The sequence below is a fragment of the Brassica napus genome, chromosome C4, assembly GCF_020379485.1.
Source record: "Brassica napus cultivar Da-Ae chromosome C4, Da-Ae, whole genome shotgun sequence".
NCBI lineage: Eukaryota > Viridiplantae > Streptophyta > Magnoliopsida > Brassicales > Brassicaceae > Brassica > Brassica napus.
The window spans coordinates 44,522,985-44,542,724 of record NC_063447.1 but is presented as its reverse complement, the minus strand read 5'-3'; the positions used below and the strand labels follow the sequence as shown (position 1 = coordinate 44,542,724).

The 19,740-nt window shown below is 34.1% G+C and overlaps 3 protein-coding genes across 3 annotated transcripts; 1 reads left to right on the top strand and 2 right to left on the bottom strand.

Annotated features, from left to right (window-relative positions):
• Positions 1 to 2,074: 2,074 nt before the first annotated feature.
• LOC106390951 (WAT1-related protein At5g40210) lies at positions 2,075 to 4,596 on the top strand. The gene is made up of 7 exons (XM_013831512.3): positions 2,075 to 2,339; positions 2,417 to 2,482; positions 2,790 to 2,903; positions 3,499 to 3,691; positions 3,765 to 3,926; positions 4,046 to 4,194; positions 4,299 to 4,596. The coding sequence occupies exons 1-7, from the start codon at positions 2,146 to 2,148 to the stop codon at positions 4,429 to 4,431; spliced, it is 1,011 nt and encodes a 336-aa protein (XP_013686966.1). The 5' UTR covers positions 2,075 to 2,145; the 3' UTR covers positions 4,432 to 4,596.
• A 7,023-nt stretch (positions 4,597 to 11,619) lies between these two features.
• Positions 11,620 to 12,538, bottom strand: LOC125585543. The gene is made up of 2 exons (XM_048754827.1): positions 12,330 to 12,538; positions 11,620 to 12,225 (listed from the first exon to the last, which is right to left on the bottom strand). The coding sequence occupies exon 2, from the start codon at positions 12,198 to 12,200 to the stop codon at positions 11,841 to 11,843; it is 360 nt and encodes a 119-aa protein (XP_048610784.1). The 5' UTR covers positions 12,201 to 12,225; positions 12,330 to 12,538; the 3' UTR covers positions 11,620 to 11,840.
• Positions 12,539 to 14,706: 2,168 nt separating this feature from the next.
• LOC106390949 (protease Do-like 9) lies at positions 14,707 to 17,617 on the bottom strand. Its single transcript, XM_013831507.3, has 8 exons — positions 16,930 to 17,617; positions 16,248 to 16,628; positions 15,975 to 16,166; positions 15,630 to 15,862; positions 15,429 to 15,530; positions 15,289 to 15,339; positions 15,108 to 15,212; positions 14,707 to 15,032 (listed from the first exon to the last, which is right to left on the bottom strand). Exons 1-8 carry the CDS (start codon positions 17,510 to 17,512, stop codon positions 14,934 to 14,936), a joined length of 1,746 nt encoding a protein of 581 aa, XP_013686961.2. The 5' UTR covers positions 17,513 to 17,617; the 3' UTR covers positions 14,707 to 14,933.
• Between the last annotated feature and the right edge of the window lie 2,123 nt (positions 17,618 to 19,740).

Genomic DNA, 19,740 nt, shown 5'->3' with positions numbered 1-19,740 from the left:
ATGCTTCACACTAAGGGCCAAAAACCCCACGCCGGTGTACGTATGGAAATGGTAATTAAATATTTTATTAAATAATTTTTTTAATATATATATTTTTATTCTACCTTTCTTAAATGTTTTTAGGCCAAAGAGACGGGACATCTCCCGTCTCTTATGGAACTTTACAAGAGGACCCACAAGAACAAGGCGGGCGTATTTGTAGATGGCAAGTCCGAGCAAATCTACAACGACGTGGTTGCTCGGGTTGAAGACCGCCAAACCCAGCTGAACCAGCAGTCTACCGACGGATTACCCGTCACCTTATCCACACTTGAAGTGGATAAGATTGACGAGGAGGTAAATTTTCTAAGTTTTTAATTTTTTATTATTCATTTAATTTAACTTTAAATTTTTACTAACAATATTTATTTTTTGTTTTTAAGGTTGTCCCTAAAAACAAAGGACGGACGTTGGGGATTGGTTTCGTCAACGATGTTCCGAGAGCGACAACTTCTTATGGTCAGCGACGGGATGATGAAGTCACTCAGCTGCGTAACGAGTTGGCCTCGTCGCAATCTGCATTCACAGCTCGTGTGGGTGGACTCGAGGGCTTATTGGACTTTATAGCGGCCGCAAATCCGGAATGGCAGACCACGTTGAGGAACATGCGTCGACAAAATCCCATTCCAGGCGAGGGACCATCCGACGACACACATGCCGAGGAGGATGTAGACAGGAGAAGTGATGAATACCTCCGGGCGATGCACGACTCTTAGTTCTTTTTTTCTGTGGTTGTATTATAAATTCAAAACTTATTTATATATAAAATATATTCGTATTTATTATTTTTAAAATTTTAATTTTATTAATAAATTAATTAATTTTAATTTTTTTAATTATATTTTTTAATTTGTTAAATAATTAAACGAGGTAGATTCGTAGCTAATCTACGACTTATTTACGTTGAACATTTACGAGGAAATCACGAGAAATGCCAAACGAGTATTTTACGAGGAAATACTTTCAAGGTATTGACGTGAAAATTACGAGGAAAACATTTCAAGGTAATTACGTGAATTTTACAAGCAAACGCTTTCGTGGTATTTACAAGGAATAGTAGCGAAATTTTAACGTGGACTGTCTACGTGGTCTTTACGACGATTTGTTTTCTTCGTTTTTACGACGAAATGCTTTCCTCGCTATTTTACGACGAATTAGCGAGAAAATATGCGTTACGACGAACGTATAACAACGAAACCCGTTTCCTCGCTAATTCCTCGTAAACCCTATTTTACGACGAACTCACGAGGAAAACCGCCGTCGTTAAACTTATGTTTTCTTGTAGTGGATGTCCACATGTACACTGTTGTAACGATATTTACGTGTGCACTATATCTGGGAATCTGCTCATGTAGTAATTATTTTTGGGAAAGTATGTAAATATACAAAGCAGTCAAACAAACTTTATTAAAACTTGATTCAAGGTATAAACTCAAAAGATATGACAAACATCAAATGTCAAGTTGGCCATTGTTGCTATCAAGCTTCTCATAAGTGGTGGATGTGACAAAGAGGGACACCGCGATGACAACTCCTGAGCTTCGGAACCGGTGCCACAACTTTGAATCCAGTCTTAGAGCTCGAGGCAGAAGTGTATCGATTGAGAGAGAGAGAGAGCTTTTATACATCATGATTATACCACCATCATAAATATAGCTTGACACATCTCAAAAGATAGATTGGATAATAAAAATATTGTTTATGAACATATTTTTTGGAAAAATGTTCTGAAAAACTAACATTCATGTTACAAAAGAAAAAATAAAAAACTCAAGAGAAATAAAAAAAGAAAAAGATACATGAGACTCATTTTGTTTTGTTCCTTAACTAAGAAAATGTATATTATATTTCTTAGATTTAGTTAGTGTATTATACACTTATTTAGTTAGATTTTAACAGAAAGTAAATTTTGATTAAAAAACTATTTTACTAGTGAGAACTGCCATATTATGTTAATAAAAACTTAAAATTGTCTTTTTGAGTGTAATATATACTCTTTTGGTCAAATAAATAATACTTTTTCTAAATATAAAATCCAGAGAGAGAGAGAGGGTCTTCTTCAGATAGAGAAAGAGAGCAAGAAAAAAAAAGGCGAAAGAACTGAAGATGGCTGAGGGAAGATTATGTAACATAGATGGCTTGATCTTGACGGCAATGGTGTTAACGGAGTTCTCTAACGTCGGAGTAAACACTTTGGTTAAATCGGTGACCTCCAAAGGACTAAGCCCATTTGTGGTTCTTGTTTACTCCTACGCTTTTGGATCTCTTCTTCTTCTTCCTCTTGCCTTCTTCTCCTTCAGGTTTTCTTCTTTCGTTTGACTCTGTTCCCAAAAATTTGATAAGAACTTGCTCTTATATAGCTTTATCATCTTTACAGATCACGATCTCTTCCTCCGTTGACTTCCTCAGTTCTTTACAAAATGGGACTTCTTGGTCTTATTGTGTAAGTTCTTCTATTTGGAAACCGTACAGTATCATTTAGCAAGAGATGGTAATTGTATGCATAATGTATATGAGCTACCTAATTAATTCAAGATTTTATCTTCACATGGATTTTATAAGTTGTTAAGTTCTTATTAAAAGAACTAGACAAACTTTATTTGAAGCATTTCTATGACGATAAATTCAAGCAAATTATTTTTCTTCGATCATTATTTTGCAAGATTTTTTGTTCCCTTACTTTTTAGTGTAAAGAAGTATTCTTACTTTTATTTTTGTGTCTTTTTTAATTTGTTTTGAGAATAAAACAGAAGTGCAGCACAAATCGCAGGGTACAATGGGATTAAATACAGCTCACCAACTTTATCTTCGGCCATGAGTAATGTTAATCCTGCATTTACCTTCATCCTCGCCATAATTTTCCGGTAATTTATTTCCCACATATCTCAAATACTTTCTAATTGAATGAAATCATTTATTTTAATAGAACGTTTGTTGCGTTTACTTTACAAGATGCTTATATCTCAAGTCGTCCAATAGAAAGCTTGAAAGTTTCCGTAATGTTGTTAGTTGAAAAAAGGGAAAAGGGGGAAAAAAATATATGTTGACGAAAAAACAGATCTCCTTATTGTTTAAGTCTTCGCAGAAGTCAATAATTACGGGTCCACGCGATTGAATTAGCTTTTAAATGGATTTTATAATCTAATAATGAAACTTGTGTACAATTTTTAAAAATCATTGAAAACGTGTTTAGAGGATTTCTAAAAACGACAACAAATTTTTATTTATTTAGTTACATGTCCATTAAATTATATCAACGAAACAAAGAAAATGAAAATAGTATATATATATATATATATATTATGTATGTATGTTGGGTATGAGGCAGAACTAATTGGTAAGCTATCGACTAACCACTTCTCGTTTAATAACCTTCACACAGTCATTTTTCTTTATAATAGAACAAAAAATAAAGGATAGATAAGTAGTGTTTGTACTAACTTGGACTATTTGGTATAGCATGGAGAAAATATCTATAAGAAAAGAGACTAGTGTAGCCAAAGTGTTGGGAACATTATTGTCTATAATAGGTGCACTTGTGGTTACTCTGTACCACGGTCCAGTGCTTATGTCTTCACACTCTGATTGGGTTATTGGAGGTGGCCTTCTTGCTCTTCAATATATCCTTCTCTCCTTCTCTTATCTTGTTATGGTACGTACATTACATCTTATATATTAATACAGTCAACAAGATATATTATATATGATAACTCGGGTATTTATAGGCGCACACAATGAGTCGATATCCATCTACGGTCGTTGTAACGCTAGTACACAATGTTTGCATTCTCATTGTGTGTGCATTCGTTAGTCTTTTAGTCGAGAAAGATGACTCGAAGGCATGGATCATAAGATTTGACGTCACCTTGGTCAGCCTTGTTGCAGTGGTAATTCTTACATAAATATGTGAAATAATTTTTGGCCTTAGATGTTTGTTAATTAATTACTCGTTGTTCTTGGTCTTGAATCTTGATGATGATATACGGGATATACATTTTTACCATAGGGTGCTTTGAATTCGGCATACTATATTATACATACATGGGCAGTGAGTCACAAAGGACCGGTGTACTTGTCGATGTTCAAACCGTTATCTATATTGATTGCAGCCGCATCAACTACCCTTTTTCTCGGCGAGACGATCTACCTTGGAATGTATAACACATAACTTTTGCTTCTATTTGTCTATAGTAATGTTTTTAATCTCATTATGCTAGCTAATATCATCTCTCAATTTTCTTGCTATGTTTGAATAACAGTTTGATAGGAGGAATATTGATAGCAATAGGATTTTACATGGTATTGTGGGGAAAGGCCAAGGAAGCTAAAGTGAACATACTAGGAAGCATCGAGTCGCCTCCTTCACAAAAAGCTCCTCTTTTGGGAAATTAAAAGCTACTAAATATCATGTTTACATTATACAACTAGAATTTTTTTAAATTTTAACAACAAAGCCTTCTTCGACTATCTCTCTTTTATATGTTTTTGTTTTTATTTCTTACTATTGTATATTGTTTTCGATTATTTATGTAATAGTTAAGAAGACCATAGCTTCAATTTCTGTCTCTCGTAAATTCTGTTTCGGTTTGTTTGTCTATAACCAAAAGGATGTCTTTTGGTTTTGGTGATTTTGTTCTAGACCTATCAAATAAGTCAATTTCTAACCTCCAACAGCACGATTCTTTATAAAACGTACATTTTGTGACTCACAATGGTGCTGTAAAGAATATTTTTACACAACATTTATTCTGTCGCACAGAATTCACTTTAACCACTTGAGACTCAGCATGGATGGCCTACTCTCGCTCGTACATGCACATATGTTATTTATGTGGTCTGTATCTTGATTGTATTCATATAAATATATAACTGTAAACAGAATGATAAACAATACACAAGTACTTATTTATTTTTCCTAGCAAAAAATATACAAATAGTTCGTCTATTCTCTTCATTCTTTCATTCTTTCATATTCTATTCTAAATTTTATAATTTTTTACATATGAAATCATTTACCTTTTTTAGAACTACCGTTACTTTCACTTTATAAGATTGCTTATTTTCAAGATTTCAATAATGTTGCTACTTGTTAGTTGAGAAAAGGAGAAAAGGAGAAAAGGAGAAAAGGCAAAAAGGAAACTTATGTTGACGAAAAGAAAAATAACTTACGGGTCCACGGAAATTATTTTAGCTTTTAAAATGGATTTTATATACAAGCATGAAAGATGTATCTTGAGCAACAAAAAAAAAGCATGAAAGATGTGTACAAATATTTTTATATATCACTAAAACGCGTGGAAGACAAATGTTTTTTATTAATCACACACAAACGCCTAGCACTAATTCGCCGGATTATATATATATATATATATATATATATATATATATATACATATATCTCACTATACTAGGTAATATCATCTCTCAATTTTCTTGTTTATGTTTGACGACTATACAGTTTGATAGGAGGCTTAATGATATAAATAGGATTTTACATGGTATTATGAACCATATAATCGTCTCATTCACAAAATGCTCCTCTCTTGGCTAGTTAAAAGCTAATAACTTTGTATTCTTTATTACACCAAACTTTGTAAAAAGAGATTATTTTTATTATAATTAACAACAAAGTATCCCCTAATATCTATCTTTTTTATACTTTTGCTCTACTTTGTTCTTTCCTTAGTAATTACATTCTATTATCTATGTAATATGAATACCATCATTTTAAACCTTTGTCATTCCAAAATTCCAAAATTTGATTTCGGTTGGTTTAAATTAGGGTTTATTTCTGAAATAACTAAAAATAAGGGAAATTAGTTTTGTAGAGAGAAGGTAAAGAGAAAGAGGAAGAGAAAAGAGGAGAGATGGTGTAACTTTAGTTAGTTAGTGTTTTTTTTTTATATACAATACAATTTCCCTTTTAATTATGCACAACCAAAAACTTGACTCTTATCGAAGCATCCATGTTGGTGTTGAACAAAAATACTGACCCTTTAATTTGGTGAAACCAATTCACAAAAACGAGTATCCTATAAGGCGTTACCACCTCATATGATTCATGCAGATTCAGGTTTGTTCGGATTTTGCTGTTTGCTTTCAATATGTTTCTCAGTTACTTGGCAAATACTTATATAGGTCATGGTGCTTAGTTTATAGTAACTATGTGAATTTTGTAATGGGATATAATCCAAAAGTTTATATATATATATATATATATATATCCATTCACCAAAAGTTTGAATTCAGCACATATTTTTGATATTTTTGTTGTCAAACCAATTTCTTTATTTAAATTTATCTCCTATTTTTTCCATAAAAATACTATAAAACTAATATTTATTTAACTTGTGATTTACCATTTATGCCACTGAAAATCTACAATTTTTTTAGATTTTCAATAAAAGTAAGAATATCAATTTACTCATAATATTTTAAATGAATTTATATTCTTTCTATTATAACAAGCTAAAAAATCAGTTCATTTTAGAAACTAGTTTACGAAATTTCCTATTTGTTATTAAAATTATTAGATATAATATTAATTTTGCTTTGATTAATAAAACAGAAAATGAAAATTCTTTGATCTTTTAAGTATATATTCCAAATTATAGTGACATTTATAAATATAATAAATATTTTCAAAAACTTTTTTAAAAAATCTACATATATCGAGAGAAATTATAGATAAATATTTTATTTTATTAAATTAAAAACTTAGCAAAAAAATAAGCATGTGTGTTTCCAGCTGAAAATCTAGTTGAACATTATATTTCCATAAAATGACTAAAACACTATAATAAACATAATTCTTTTTTTTTTTTTGACAACAAGAAATTCACAGTCTCATATAGACTATGTGAACCAAATCGGCAACTCCGCATCCATGTGAACGACGAAAGACGACTGTCTTCTAGCACTGCATGCTAAAATATCTGCTCTTCGATTCTCCGTACGAGGTATATGAACAATATCTGAGTTGTGGAAACTCCTTCGTAGAAGTTTGATATCTTCCAGATAACTTCCAAATGCTGGCCATTCTTCTGGTTCCGAAACCATCTTCACCAATTGAGAACAATCCGTTGCAAATGTAACCTGAAACTGTCTTAAATTCTTCATACACTTCATTGCCCAAATTAAAGCTTCCATCTCCGAATGAAGAGGTGAAAGACATGCCCTTACATTCCTTGCTCCTAATAAACCATCAAATCCCGGTATGGTGCTATACCATCCTTGTCCCGATAATAATTTCTTATCTTTCCAAGAACCATCTATAAAGCACCAACGTCCTGGAATTTGTATCATGGGTCTAACCTGGACCTGTTGGTTCCTCTTCTGATGATTGAGTACATGTGCCTCGGCCCAAAGAGCTGATTCCAATTCTGCCAATTTAAGTGTTTCTGTTGGATCAATATCCAGATTACTAAACACTTTATTATTCCGAGCTTTCCAGATATACGATGTTATCCATGCAAATTGGTGATCATCCATCTTAGGATTCACTCTCCAAAAAAGATAATTCATATTACCAAAGAGAGAACTGATGGGAAACATATTGCGATTCGATGGTATCTTAGATAATGTCCACACTTGACGTGCTGGAGGACATTCGAAAAACACATGGTTTATCGATTCCTCCGGATCTCCACATCGGGCACAACATGTATCCCCTTTAATTCCTCTCATGTTGAGGTTTTTCATTACCGATATACAACCTGAAATAATTTGCCATAAGAAGTGTTTTATCTTCGGTGGACACCTTACTTCCTAACAAAAAGCATTTAGTGTATCCATAGTGGGCCCATAAAATTCTGGTGGCTTTTCCTTATCAGGATAGACCCGTTCTACTTGATACCCTGATTTTACCGAATATTTTCCATTGTTAGTGAAATGCCATCCATTCCTGTCTTCCATTTGGTTTCTACTTAAGGGGATGCTTTCGATAATTTTTGCGTCCTGAGGATCCACCAATGTCTTAATTGCCTGAAGATTCTAAGTGCGGGATTCCGAATTAATGAGAGAATCCACAGTAAGGTCAGGGTAACTGTTGTGAAGGTTTTTGTTTGCTGGTCTTGGGCGAGTGGCTGGGATCCAGGGATCATTCCACAAGGAAATGGATGACCCTGTTCCCACCATTTTAATTAGTCCTTTACAAACCAAAGATCTAGCAGATATAATACTCCTCCAGCCATATGACGGAGAGTAAGATCGGATCGGTTCTAGGGGTGAGGTATTCCTATAGTACCGTACTTTAAAGACTCTAGAAAAGAGAGAATTGGGTTTCTCAATCAGTCTCCACAGTTGCTTACCAAGCATCACTGTGTTAAAATCCATAAGGTCCTTAAAACCTAAACCACCATTGTCTTTAGGCACACACAATTTATCCCATGATTTCCAGTGCATACCTTTTGAGCTCCCACCTGGACTCCACCAAAAATGAGCTACTGCACTCGTTAGCTTTTTAACTGTGGCTTTTGGTAACCGATAGACTGACATCACATGGTTTGGCAGTGCCGTGACCACTGATTTGATAATCACCTCTTTTCCTCCTTTAGTAAAGAATATGAAGGTCCAACCATTAACTCTATTATTCAGCCGATCTTGTACAAAGCCAAACACTTGTACCTTAGATCCCCCAATGTTTTTGGGCAGCCCTAGATAGGAGCCCATCCCTCCTAAATTCTGAATACCCAAAATATCTCTCAGTTCCTGGCGACTAGTCTCTTCTATCTTATGTCCAAACTGAATTGAAGATTTCTGGAATTAATTTGTTGTCCTGAAACAGCCTCGTACTCTTTTAAAATTCGAAGAATGGTTTGACACTCCTCCTTATTTGCCTTGCAAAAGAAGAGACTATCATCTGCAAATAGTAGATGAGAGATTGTTGGACAAGCTCTTGCTACCTTCATTGCAGTTAATTGTGTCATTCTCTCTGCCTTCTTAATATTCACAATTAAGGCCTCAGTGCACATAATAAATAAGTAGGGAGACAAAGGATCTCATTGCCTTAAGCCTCGCTGAGGAATTAAATGACCTTGTGGCTGTCCATTAAGGAGAACCATGTATTGAACCGACGAAATACATTCCAACATTAAATTGATCCAGCGAGGATCAAACCCCATTTTTTGGAGAAGGGCCTCAATAAAGCTCCACTCTATCCTATCGTACGCCTTACTCATATCCGTTTTAATTGTCATGAATTTATTTTGACATGATTTATTGGTTCTCAGTCCATGAAACATTTCATGCGCTATAAGAATATTATCCAATATTAACCTGCTTTCCACAAAAGACGACTGCGTCTCCAATATCAATCGTGGTAGACAACTCTTTAGGCGTTGACACAACACTTTCGAGATTATCTTATAACCCACATTACATAGGCTTATCGGCCTCAGTTCCGTCATCCTTGTAGTCCTCTCTACTTTCGGAATCATACAAATATTAGTAATATTTAACTTTGGATCCAAAACTCCCGTAGCTAAAAAATTATTCACCATCTCAATCACATCCTTCTTAATAACATGCCAGGCATGTTGAAAGAAAAGCGCTGTCATTCCATCCGGACCTGGTGCCTTTTCTGGGTACATCATAAACAAAGCTCGTTGGACCTCATCCTCCGTTGCTACTCTCAGTAAAACTTGATTCATATGAGGAGAAATAGACGGTGCTATATCTTCCAGAAAATTATCAAAGTCCGTTAGAGTAGTAGTTCTAAAAAGACTTTCAAAGTAATCAACCGCCAGCTTTTCAATGCCATTCTCATCTGTTATCCAATTACCCATTTCATCATGAAGCCCTACTATTTTGTTCCGGACCCGACGTTGTTTTGTAAGGGCATGATAGAACTTGGTATTAAGATCACCAGATGAATGCCACATGTTTTGGCTTTTCTGATGCCAATATTCCTCTTCATCCTTATAAGCCTCTTGTAACTTCTTAGATACCTCAAGAATCTTTTCTTGCGATCTATTGTTATCCGATTGAACTTCCTCAAATGCATTTTGTAGATCCTTAGTTTTGTCCTTCCCATATGGTTGATTGTCTTTTCGCCATGAAGAAATTTCATGACGACAATTATTTATTTTAGTAACAAAATCCTCAGTATTGCCTCCCTGGTCTTCTGTCTAGCCTATCACAATTGATTCCATAAAGCCTTCCTGTCCGATCCATCTCTTATCAAACCTGAATTGTCCCCTCTTCTTTCTTGATAAGCTATCCTCCAGAAAAGCTACCACCGGACGATGATCAGAGCCCACCAACCTCAAGTATTCTGTATAGGAACATGGGAAAAGTGTATGTCATTCCTCATTAGCCAAGGCCCGGTCCAAACGACACCTAACCGTCACTGCCCCTTTTCCTTTTCCCCTCTTTCCTTGCCATGAAAATTTATTACCCCAAGCCGGGAATTCCAATAATCCACTATTCCTGATCATGTTGTTAAAAGGGATGAAAGACGTTGCACATCTTAAGGCTCCCCCATCCTTCACATGGTTCCCCGTGATCTCATTTAGATCACGAATAATAAACCAAGGTTCAGACCTCGATAATCCATACCGAGTTAGTCTCTCCCAGACTTGTTCTCTCAGTTTTTGTACCGGCTCTCCATAGACAAACGTAAGGAAGACTTGTTTTCCTTTGACCACCGCCTCCACATCTATCATTCTGTTGCTAGAATATAAAATTTTGACTTGATACTCATTATTATAAAGTAGAGCAAGACCCCCACTTCTTCCGTTTGGATCCACCGTGACCAGATTATCATAACCAAAATGTGTCTGGAATCGTTGAACAAAATCAACATCCTGTTTTGTTTCCGATAAAAACAGAAATTCTGGTTTGTGTTGGTGCCATATTTCCCGTAGATAACTTATTGTCCAATGACTTCCAATTCCTCTGCAATTCCAACTTAAGATCTTCATATATAATGGTATTTGAAATGCTCCGTCGAGCCATTAAGTACAGGTTTGATGATACCCAATAACCTTTGTAACTTCAGTCTCCCATATCTCCCATATAAAACCTGTATCGAACAACCCATCAACCTTATGTAGAGACAACAGCCGCCATCATAACTCATTGTCCAGATAAAACTCCGTAGCCCAAACATCCCAACCAAGCACCAAACGAAAGCCAAAATTAAATTCATACTTATCTGTGCATTTCCCAATAATAAAGCTATGAGAGTCTTTGTCCACTGATAATCTCTGAATAACTCTAAAGTATAACCCATAATCCATAGAAAAAAATCCATCATCCTTTATCACTTGAATGCAACTTCTTAACATAAAGATGTGCATATACGAATTGAGTCTTCCCCTCCATTGTGCATTTTCCTCCGTTCTTTGTTTGAGCAAGGAATACATTTGGTGTGAAGAAACCAAATGTATACGTAGCTCTCCTGATACTAGTATAAACCACTCTTGTCCTTGCTTAAACACCATAACCCATCGAACCAATAAACACCAATGAGACCAAATACCAAACACCCGGCTAGAGCCAGTACATGAAATAATCATAAATATAACTAACACCCATCTATCCAAGTGCACACTTGTAATCAACACAATCAAACCATAAGACCCAAAAACCAAACTCCCATTTTTATTCCATAGAACCAACATCAAAACCTTAAACATCAACCATGACCTGAAAAGAAAACCCAAGACCACAAAATCCATAGCCCCAAATAACTTATATCTGCTCATAGAGCTTATTAAATAAACGAAAAAACCCCCATCAAGACCAGTAGCAACACCCTGCTTACATGGTCGAACTACAATTAAATTCAGCTTCATAAACTAAGGTTTAGGGATTCCATTTTTTGGGTTTGAAGAACCCTTAGTTCCTGGCTTTGCTGCGCCACGCTTACGCGGAGATGCTAGAGCACTAACTAGACGCATCTTGGCACTTCCAGCATTTCCAGTCGGGGCTTTGAACAATCTCTTTCTAGATCCAGTCTTCTTAGCTAACTCTCCAGCGCCTGTTTCCATCTCTTCTGCACCAGAGTTCATCGCCTCCCCTCCTTGAACGTTCCCTCCATCCTCCTGTTCCATCAGATCTTCCTCAGCAGTCTCCTCATAAGCCTCCAGCAAATCATCCGTAGCATCTAAGTCGAGTCCCAGTTCAAGAACATGAGCCTTAATAGCTTCCATATCCATCTCCTCTTCAATAATTCATTTTTCCCTAAACATAATAACCATTACGAGGGTAACTTCAATAATTCATTTAGATTGTTCATTAAATCTTTCTATAAACCTATTCGGAAACCAAAATCTAAATTACGGTACCTCTTCTTTCTTCAGCTAGCTAGTTACTCCAATCTGAGTCAAAATCTACTGTGATATAGATCTTCAGACGGTTTCTCTGGTCGACAACTTTTTTTTTTGTCAACTCTCCATACAATTAAACCAAGCTCTGATCAGATGACAATTATTTCTCACATTAACCGTTTTAAAATTATGAATAAAATAGAAAAACTCCAAATTAAGACTAGAAAGATATTATTTAAAAAAAAATAGCTACTTTTATAAAAGATCATGGTAGTTTTTTTTTAAGTATACTAATTATTTATGTTTAATATAACTTTGTTAATAAAGTATATGTTTATAGTGAAATCTGAAATACGAACAAGCAATTCTCGAAATAGACAAAACTAAATAACACAAAAAATAATTATTTTAAACAATAAGAAAAAAGTAATGAAAAGTTTAAATTATATCTAACATTTCTGAAAGTAAGTGGTATCTAGTGTATAGTGTATCTGGTTGTATGTATGCATGCATTGGTTAGAAGAACCTACGTGGTCCTCCAGAATATATTGGGCTTGGCATAACTACTCGGTACTCGGCTTACACCCACTGCTTATCCCATACTTGACTTGAGAAGTAAATATTTTCTATCGTCAAGCTAAGTAACAAATATCGAATTTTTACTGCTTGCAATCCCATATTCGACATGAAATGTAAATATTTTCTATCGTCAAGTTAAGTAACAAATATCGAATTCTTACTACTTGCAAGACAAATCAAGTATTATACTCCCTTGTTTTTTTATTGTAACTAGTTTAAAAAAAGTTATTTAGTTTCAAAATGTAAATAGTTTTCAAATATCTTGATAACTTTTACATTTATTGGATATAGTGTAACCAATCAAATAATATCAACTTTTCTTTTATTGGTTGAACTAATTAATTAAATATTATTTTTTTTAAAGCACCAACTTTCTTAATATTAGTGTTTTTAGTCCAAACTACTTACATTGTGAAACGGATGGAGTACTTCATTATTTATTTTTGTAACTACTTCACTCGTTACTTGCTACTCGTGTTTAATATAATAATTAATATCTATTAAATGTTTGTTGTTAACATTTATGTCTTTATAAACAAAACTCAGTATAAATGTTGACATTTACATTTTTATGAGCAAAACTAAATAGAGATTTGTGATTTAAAATAGAAGATCCTTATTAATATATTGACGTCTAATAATCTAATTATCAATCCAAATTATGTTGTAGTTTGAGTTTCAAATATTTTAAATTCACGTATAGTTTAAGTAATCAAATCATTTATATTTAATTAAAAGATTTGATCAAGTAACGGAACAAGTCACGTAAGTTGAAAACATTCAAAATTTCGAAAAATATTTGATATGGCAAGAACTCAATTTAAACAAGTCAAGTACAAATAGCAAATTTAATTATTTGAAGTCTTGAAAAAGTAAAGTAAAGCCGAGTATCAAGTATCCAAAATTTAGCGGATACTTGGCCCGTGCCCACCCCTACTTCTACAATTACAAGCAATTTTTCTTTTGGTTTAAATTTGGGGTTTTCTCGGGAAACATGCATAACTGAATTGAAAGGATTTAAGAAAGAACTGAATTTAAAGGATTCACAATTCACAAGCACTTTAAAGTGCTTTATTGAATTGAAAATAGTGTGTTCATCGACACTACTAAAAGTAGGCTTGGGCGTTCGGATGTCCGTTGGCGGGTCAGGTTTTTCGGATTTCGGTTCTTTTTTATAACACCTCCTAAGTCTATTCTAGTAAATTTGCAAGTACGGATCGGGTCGGGTCGGGTTCGGGTCGGTTTTGTATCACATCATAGAACCTATAAAGTAATCATATATATATCATTCGGTTTCGGGTTATATCAGATCAGTTCGGATATATCCGAAATAAAATCTAAAATTAAAAAGTAAAACATAAGAAATATTTATTTATTTATATATAATTAAATATTTGAGGTAGTTATTTAAATTTTAAATACTTATTATTGATAACATATCAAAATAAATATGAAATTGAATATTTGAAGTATATATTCATGTTTCATATAATTATATTGTATATAATTTTGGAGGTTTTTTGGTTCGGTTTGGATTTTGGATATTATGCCCACGCCTAACTAAAAGCCAATGAATTTCAGTTTAAAGAAGGGGAAGAAACTTAGTTCTTGGTTGGTAAACTGATTCATTGGTTTCAACGAATGTTATAATGACATAACCTAACAACTAACGGATCCACAATTTTTCTGACTATAAATGCATGTGTTGAGGGCAGTGTGATGGGGGTCAACCACTACTGATTCTAGGTTCTCAAAATCAGTTCAAGTGGTGGAACCGAACCAATGTCGAGATTGTAGCAAACACAACACACAACGCTTCGTAAAAACCTTTTTCAATGCTTCGTCTTTTAACCAGCTAGTGCATATTTTGCCTAGTACAAAAGTGTAACAGAGTAAGAAGCAAAGAAGATAAATGATATGGTTTGAGCTTTCAAAGCTCTTTGTCTTCCATGACTCTGTATTTGCTTTTGTGTGGCTTCCATGGAGCAAAATCTCTCTCTCCTTCCATGTCTGTTTATGGCTGCTACTGTTTCAGTTTCTTGTTCAATTCTTGAGATCATCAGACATAGCAGAAGGTATGCAATGTGTGGTCAGAATATCTAAAGTTGCCTCTTTTGCAGTCTTGGTTTGCAGTACAACAATCTGTGAAAGTCCCCCAAATAGTTTTAGCTAAAAGGCTAAGTATAATGTTAGTGAAACCATCAGAGAGAATAGTACCTGATCATAATCAAGACTGAACTCCATGTATTCATCATCACAGTTCTCCACCATCTCAGCCAAACATTTCAAGTTTTTCACAGGTTTGCCATTGAAAGCAAGAACCTACACAGAGATTAAAACATTTAGACTTGATGAATGCATCAACAAAGTAACAAATGATTATGCAATTTATACAAACCTGGGTATTGACAATCTCCTCATAACCAATGTTGATGTCAGAAACAAGAACCTGCAAGTAATACACGGACGTTGAGGTTGTGGACATTAAACAGGAGGAATAATAATAAACGCATATGGAGTTACCAAAAGAAATCAAACCTGTGAAACTACAACAAGCTGCTCGTCCACGGACTGAGCCATTGCATGAAGATGTTTATCCAAAAGCTTGACAGGTGCATCAAATTCATATTCTTTTCCATACTGCAAACCAAAAGTAATGGAAAAGGTTTATATAGATCTGTAAATGGATAAGTGTGTGTAAGAGAGAGAGAAAGAGAGAGAGAGAAAGAGAGAGAGAACCTCAGAGCGAAGATAAGGAACAGAGACAGTTGTAAACACAAAGCCAGCAACGATGAAGTAAGAAGGAGGTTTGCCACCTATGTGACCAGGGATTAACTTCTTGTGGATTGCAAGTTTTATGTTGAACTCGAGAATCTCTTTGTTACGCAGAATCTTCACAAGAGCAGAATCTCCAGTGTACTTTTGAGATATCAGATAGCTAAAGCCAATTCGTTCTCCATGCCTAAATGGAACTACAAATATCCAAACACGAATACAAAAATGTTACAGCCAAGGATGTCTAGACTTAACAAAATAGAAGCTCACTCATTGGTTCCATGAATGATAATAAGTAAGAATCATTACCAGTTCCATCATTAGCAATATTAACTCCGTCAAAGCTAAGTATGATATCAGACGGCTTCAGAACCTGTGATTCTGGGGCTGTAGGCTCGATTCTCCTTATCCGCACTCCCTTTTGATGAGATTCCATTCCCATTTTCTTACGCAAGTCTGGATTCTCCATCTTCTGCCACTCAATCCCAATAACAGGAAAACCTAAAAGAGTACAAGTATGAGATAACATAGCACATGTACTATACCAAACAGCAGAGTCATCATCGGTGAGACTTTAAGCACCTGTGTACTTATTATGCTTCTCGTAATCTTGAATGAAATGTCCAATCACCGGCGTAGGTATGACATAACCAATGTTCTCAGCATCTTCGTGTTTCAACGACTGAAACGCAATGCCAACACATCTTCCCTTGTCGTTAAACGCAGGACCACCAGAGTTCCCAGAGTTTATAGCCGCATCAATCTGCAACCCCAAAAGCTCTGTTGAGCCGTGCACATAAGACAGTATCTCCATCCGAGAAACAACACCGCTTGTGACAGAGATTGTGTCTCCACCAATTGGGTAACCAACAACAGTCACAGCATCTTGGAGAGCTGGTAAGTCTCCAAACTCCACAGGGGACACTCCTTCCCAAAACTCATCATCATTAACTGTCAACAAAGCTGCAACAATACAAAAGTAAAATCAATTCAACTACTAACAAAGGAGAAACTGTTCCCTTGCAACTCAAACTATAAGAAACAATGCTAGCTACAAGAAACTGTCAAGAAAGCTGCAATAATCCAACAAAGAAACAGCTCAAACGACAAGAAAGTGTCAACAAAGCTGCAATAATCCAAGTTTAATCAACCCCATTACTTCACAATCTGCAATAAACTAATAACAAAGGAGAATCTGTTCCATTGCAATTTGCAACTCAAAAATTACAAGAAGCAATGCATAAACAAGAAACAAGATTCATACCAATGTCGCATTCAGTTCCAATGGCTAACACAGTGGCTAAATACTTAGTGTCAGAGCCACGCTTCTTGAGTTTCACTTGCGTATGATGCTCAACAGAATGAGCATTAGTCAAAACCCTTCTCCCTCCGATGATGAAGCCACTGCTACCGGAGCTATACTGCCGCTTCCTTTGCCACGGCAGCGAGAAGTTAGGCTCGGTGTGGACGCAAAAGACTTTCACCACAGCGTCCATCGAAGGCACGACTTTCACCACAGTCTCCCAGCTCGGAGCAGCGGGAATCGACTCCGATGTCATCGCTCCCGAAACAATACGGCCATTGCTGCAATCGCCGTTTTGAGGAAGAGACAATCGCTGGCTAATTCCGCCGGTGGGTTCGGATTGGTTGTTCAACCGGCGTTTTTTGCCTCTCCCGCGGTTGCGTCGCGACGGAGATGGGTTTGTCTCGGAGGCTGAAACAGGCTCAGGGGATAGAGGCAACGGAGATTCGTTCAAGGAAGCGTCTTTAACCTCGCCGCCGCCGTTTTCCGCGGATGAAGCATCTTGTCGTTTGTGTTTGCGACCTCTCTTTTGAGAAGGTTTCATTTTTTCGAAATGGGGATTGAAAACTGAGTTCTCGAAGAGGAACTCTGTTCCGAGGCAGCTAGGGTTTTATAATCGGAGAGTTAGGTAATGGCTACGATGTAAGAAACGGCAATGGATTGTGCCATCGTGTTATGAATATAAGTATCTGGGCCTGAACCTCGGCCCATTAGTGAAATATTCTTCAGATTTTTTATAAAATTAAGAAGAATGGAATAAGATGACTAAGATATGAAAAATGGAATTAAATCATTTCATTTATTCCTCATCAACATTAAGGTAAAAAATATATATTTTTTTAGAATTTATGCAATTATCATTAATTTTATTCAAAGTAAATAGTAATTTTATAAAATTAATGGAATAAAATATTACATCTCTTATATATTAATTAATAAGTATTTTAAAAAAATGACTCTTAGATTTCTTAGAGAAATATGTTTAATTCACTAGAATAATAACAATATATGTCATTAAGTATTTGGGATTCTAAACATATATTACATTTCTCATAAAATAAACCATAGTTAGTAATCTGCGAAAAATCTTCTTCATGCATTGTTTAAATAAAACTATGCAATTACCTAATATGATTTAAAAGATATAGGAAAATTAATTATATTTATTAATAAATATTTGATAACAATTTGTGTATCACCTATCATTTTTTTTTTAATTTCATATTATTAAAATAAATTAAATAATATCAGTAAATCATATAATAAAAATAGATTTTTCTAACTTTGAATTTTTAAAAATGACTACATATTTCTAAAAAGTGTTAAAATCTCACTTTAAATATACAATGATCAATGGTTGAATTTTTTTGATGAAAAGATACAAATGATCATAAACCGATATGAGTAGAAAGTATCATCTAATATATTCAAATTAATAATATATATATATATATATATATCTATATATCTATATATCTATTTTAATATCACTTAATTTAAACTCTACATCGTATAAAAAAATTCAAAAATACTTTAATTTCAAAATTTTGAAATATATATCAGAACTGATAAAATTTAAATATTTATCATTAATTATAATTTATTCTTTTGTTATTATTTAAAAATATACTTTTAACAAATATTTAATAAAATGTAGTGTACGGATTATTATCTAGTATCATTATATTCCATAAACTGATAGCCTTATAAAATTGAGTCGGAACATTTGGAAAATGGTACAGTAATTATTTGGAACAATTAAGGATTATGTTGTCTTCTTGAAAATGAAGGTTATGAAAGTTGTTTTCTTGAGAATGAATACTGATAATTTTTTTAGAAGAAAATAGAGAGGAAATGAAGGTTTGTTGGTGTAGACTAGGAAAAAAAAAGAAACATAAATTCAATATCTGAGATTTTAAAGCTTCAAATTCATTGTTCATGGTGGTCGAAGAAATTTATGATAATGGTATTATTGTAAATAAGTAAAAAAAATACTTAGGGCGTTTATCGGTTTTAAACATTTTTCAAAATAAAATAAATTAAACAATAATAAGATTTTGTAAATATTTGGAATAGTTAAGGATTATGCTGAATTTTTTTGGCAAAATATTGTTGACAAAAAAAAGTTTTATGTTCGCATTTGACCTCAAATTGTAGGTCATTTTATCAAAAACCTTTTAATTTTTTACAAATCATTCTTAAACAATTATAAATGATTTAGGAAGGTTATTTTTTCCTTTTTCATAATAAACATAAGGTATTTATGAAAATTGTTCTCATTTAAGGTAAATTTGAAAAGTGATATTAAATTTTAAGTAAAGCTAGAATTACCTTAAAAATCAATTAGATGTTTAGAATTATTGGTTATTGGGAAAATTTCCTTAAAGTATAGTACTAATCTGTTATTAAAAAAAATCTTTACGACAAACAACTATTTTATTACTCAAACTTGGGATGGTATGGATAACTAGACCGGAATAGAACAAGCATTGAAACAAAGCTCTTTATGGAAAGACCGTGTACACCTAGCTAAAGAATCAGCAATTTCATTTTGCGTTCTTGGGATGTGAGATATCTTGAATTCCGGAAAACATATCTGAAAAATCCATATCGCCTCCAATTATGTTGTAAAACTTGGTCAAGTTTAGGATTTCTTTATCATTGCATGCAAATAAATTCTTGCAATTTGTCCCGAAGTTCTGACATGTCGAATGTTGAAGCATGTTTTTCATAGGCCATCTTAGTGCTTCTAATTTTGTATACAAAAGCCTC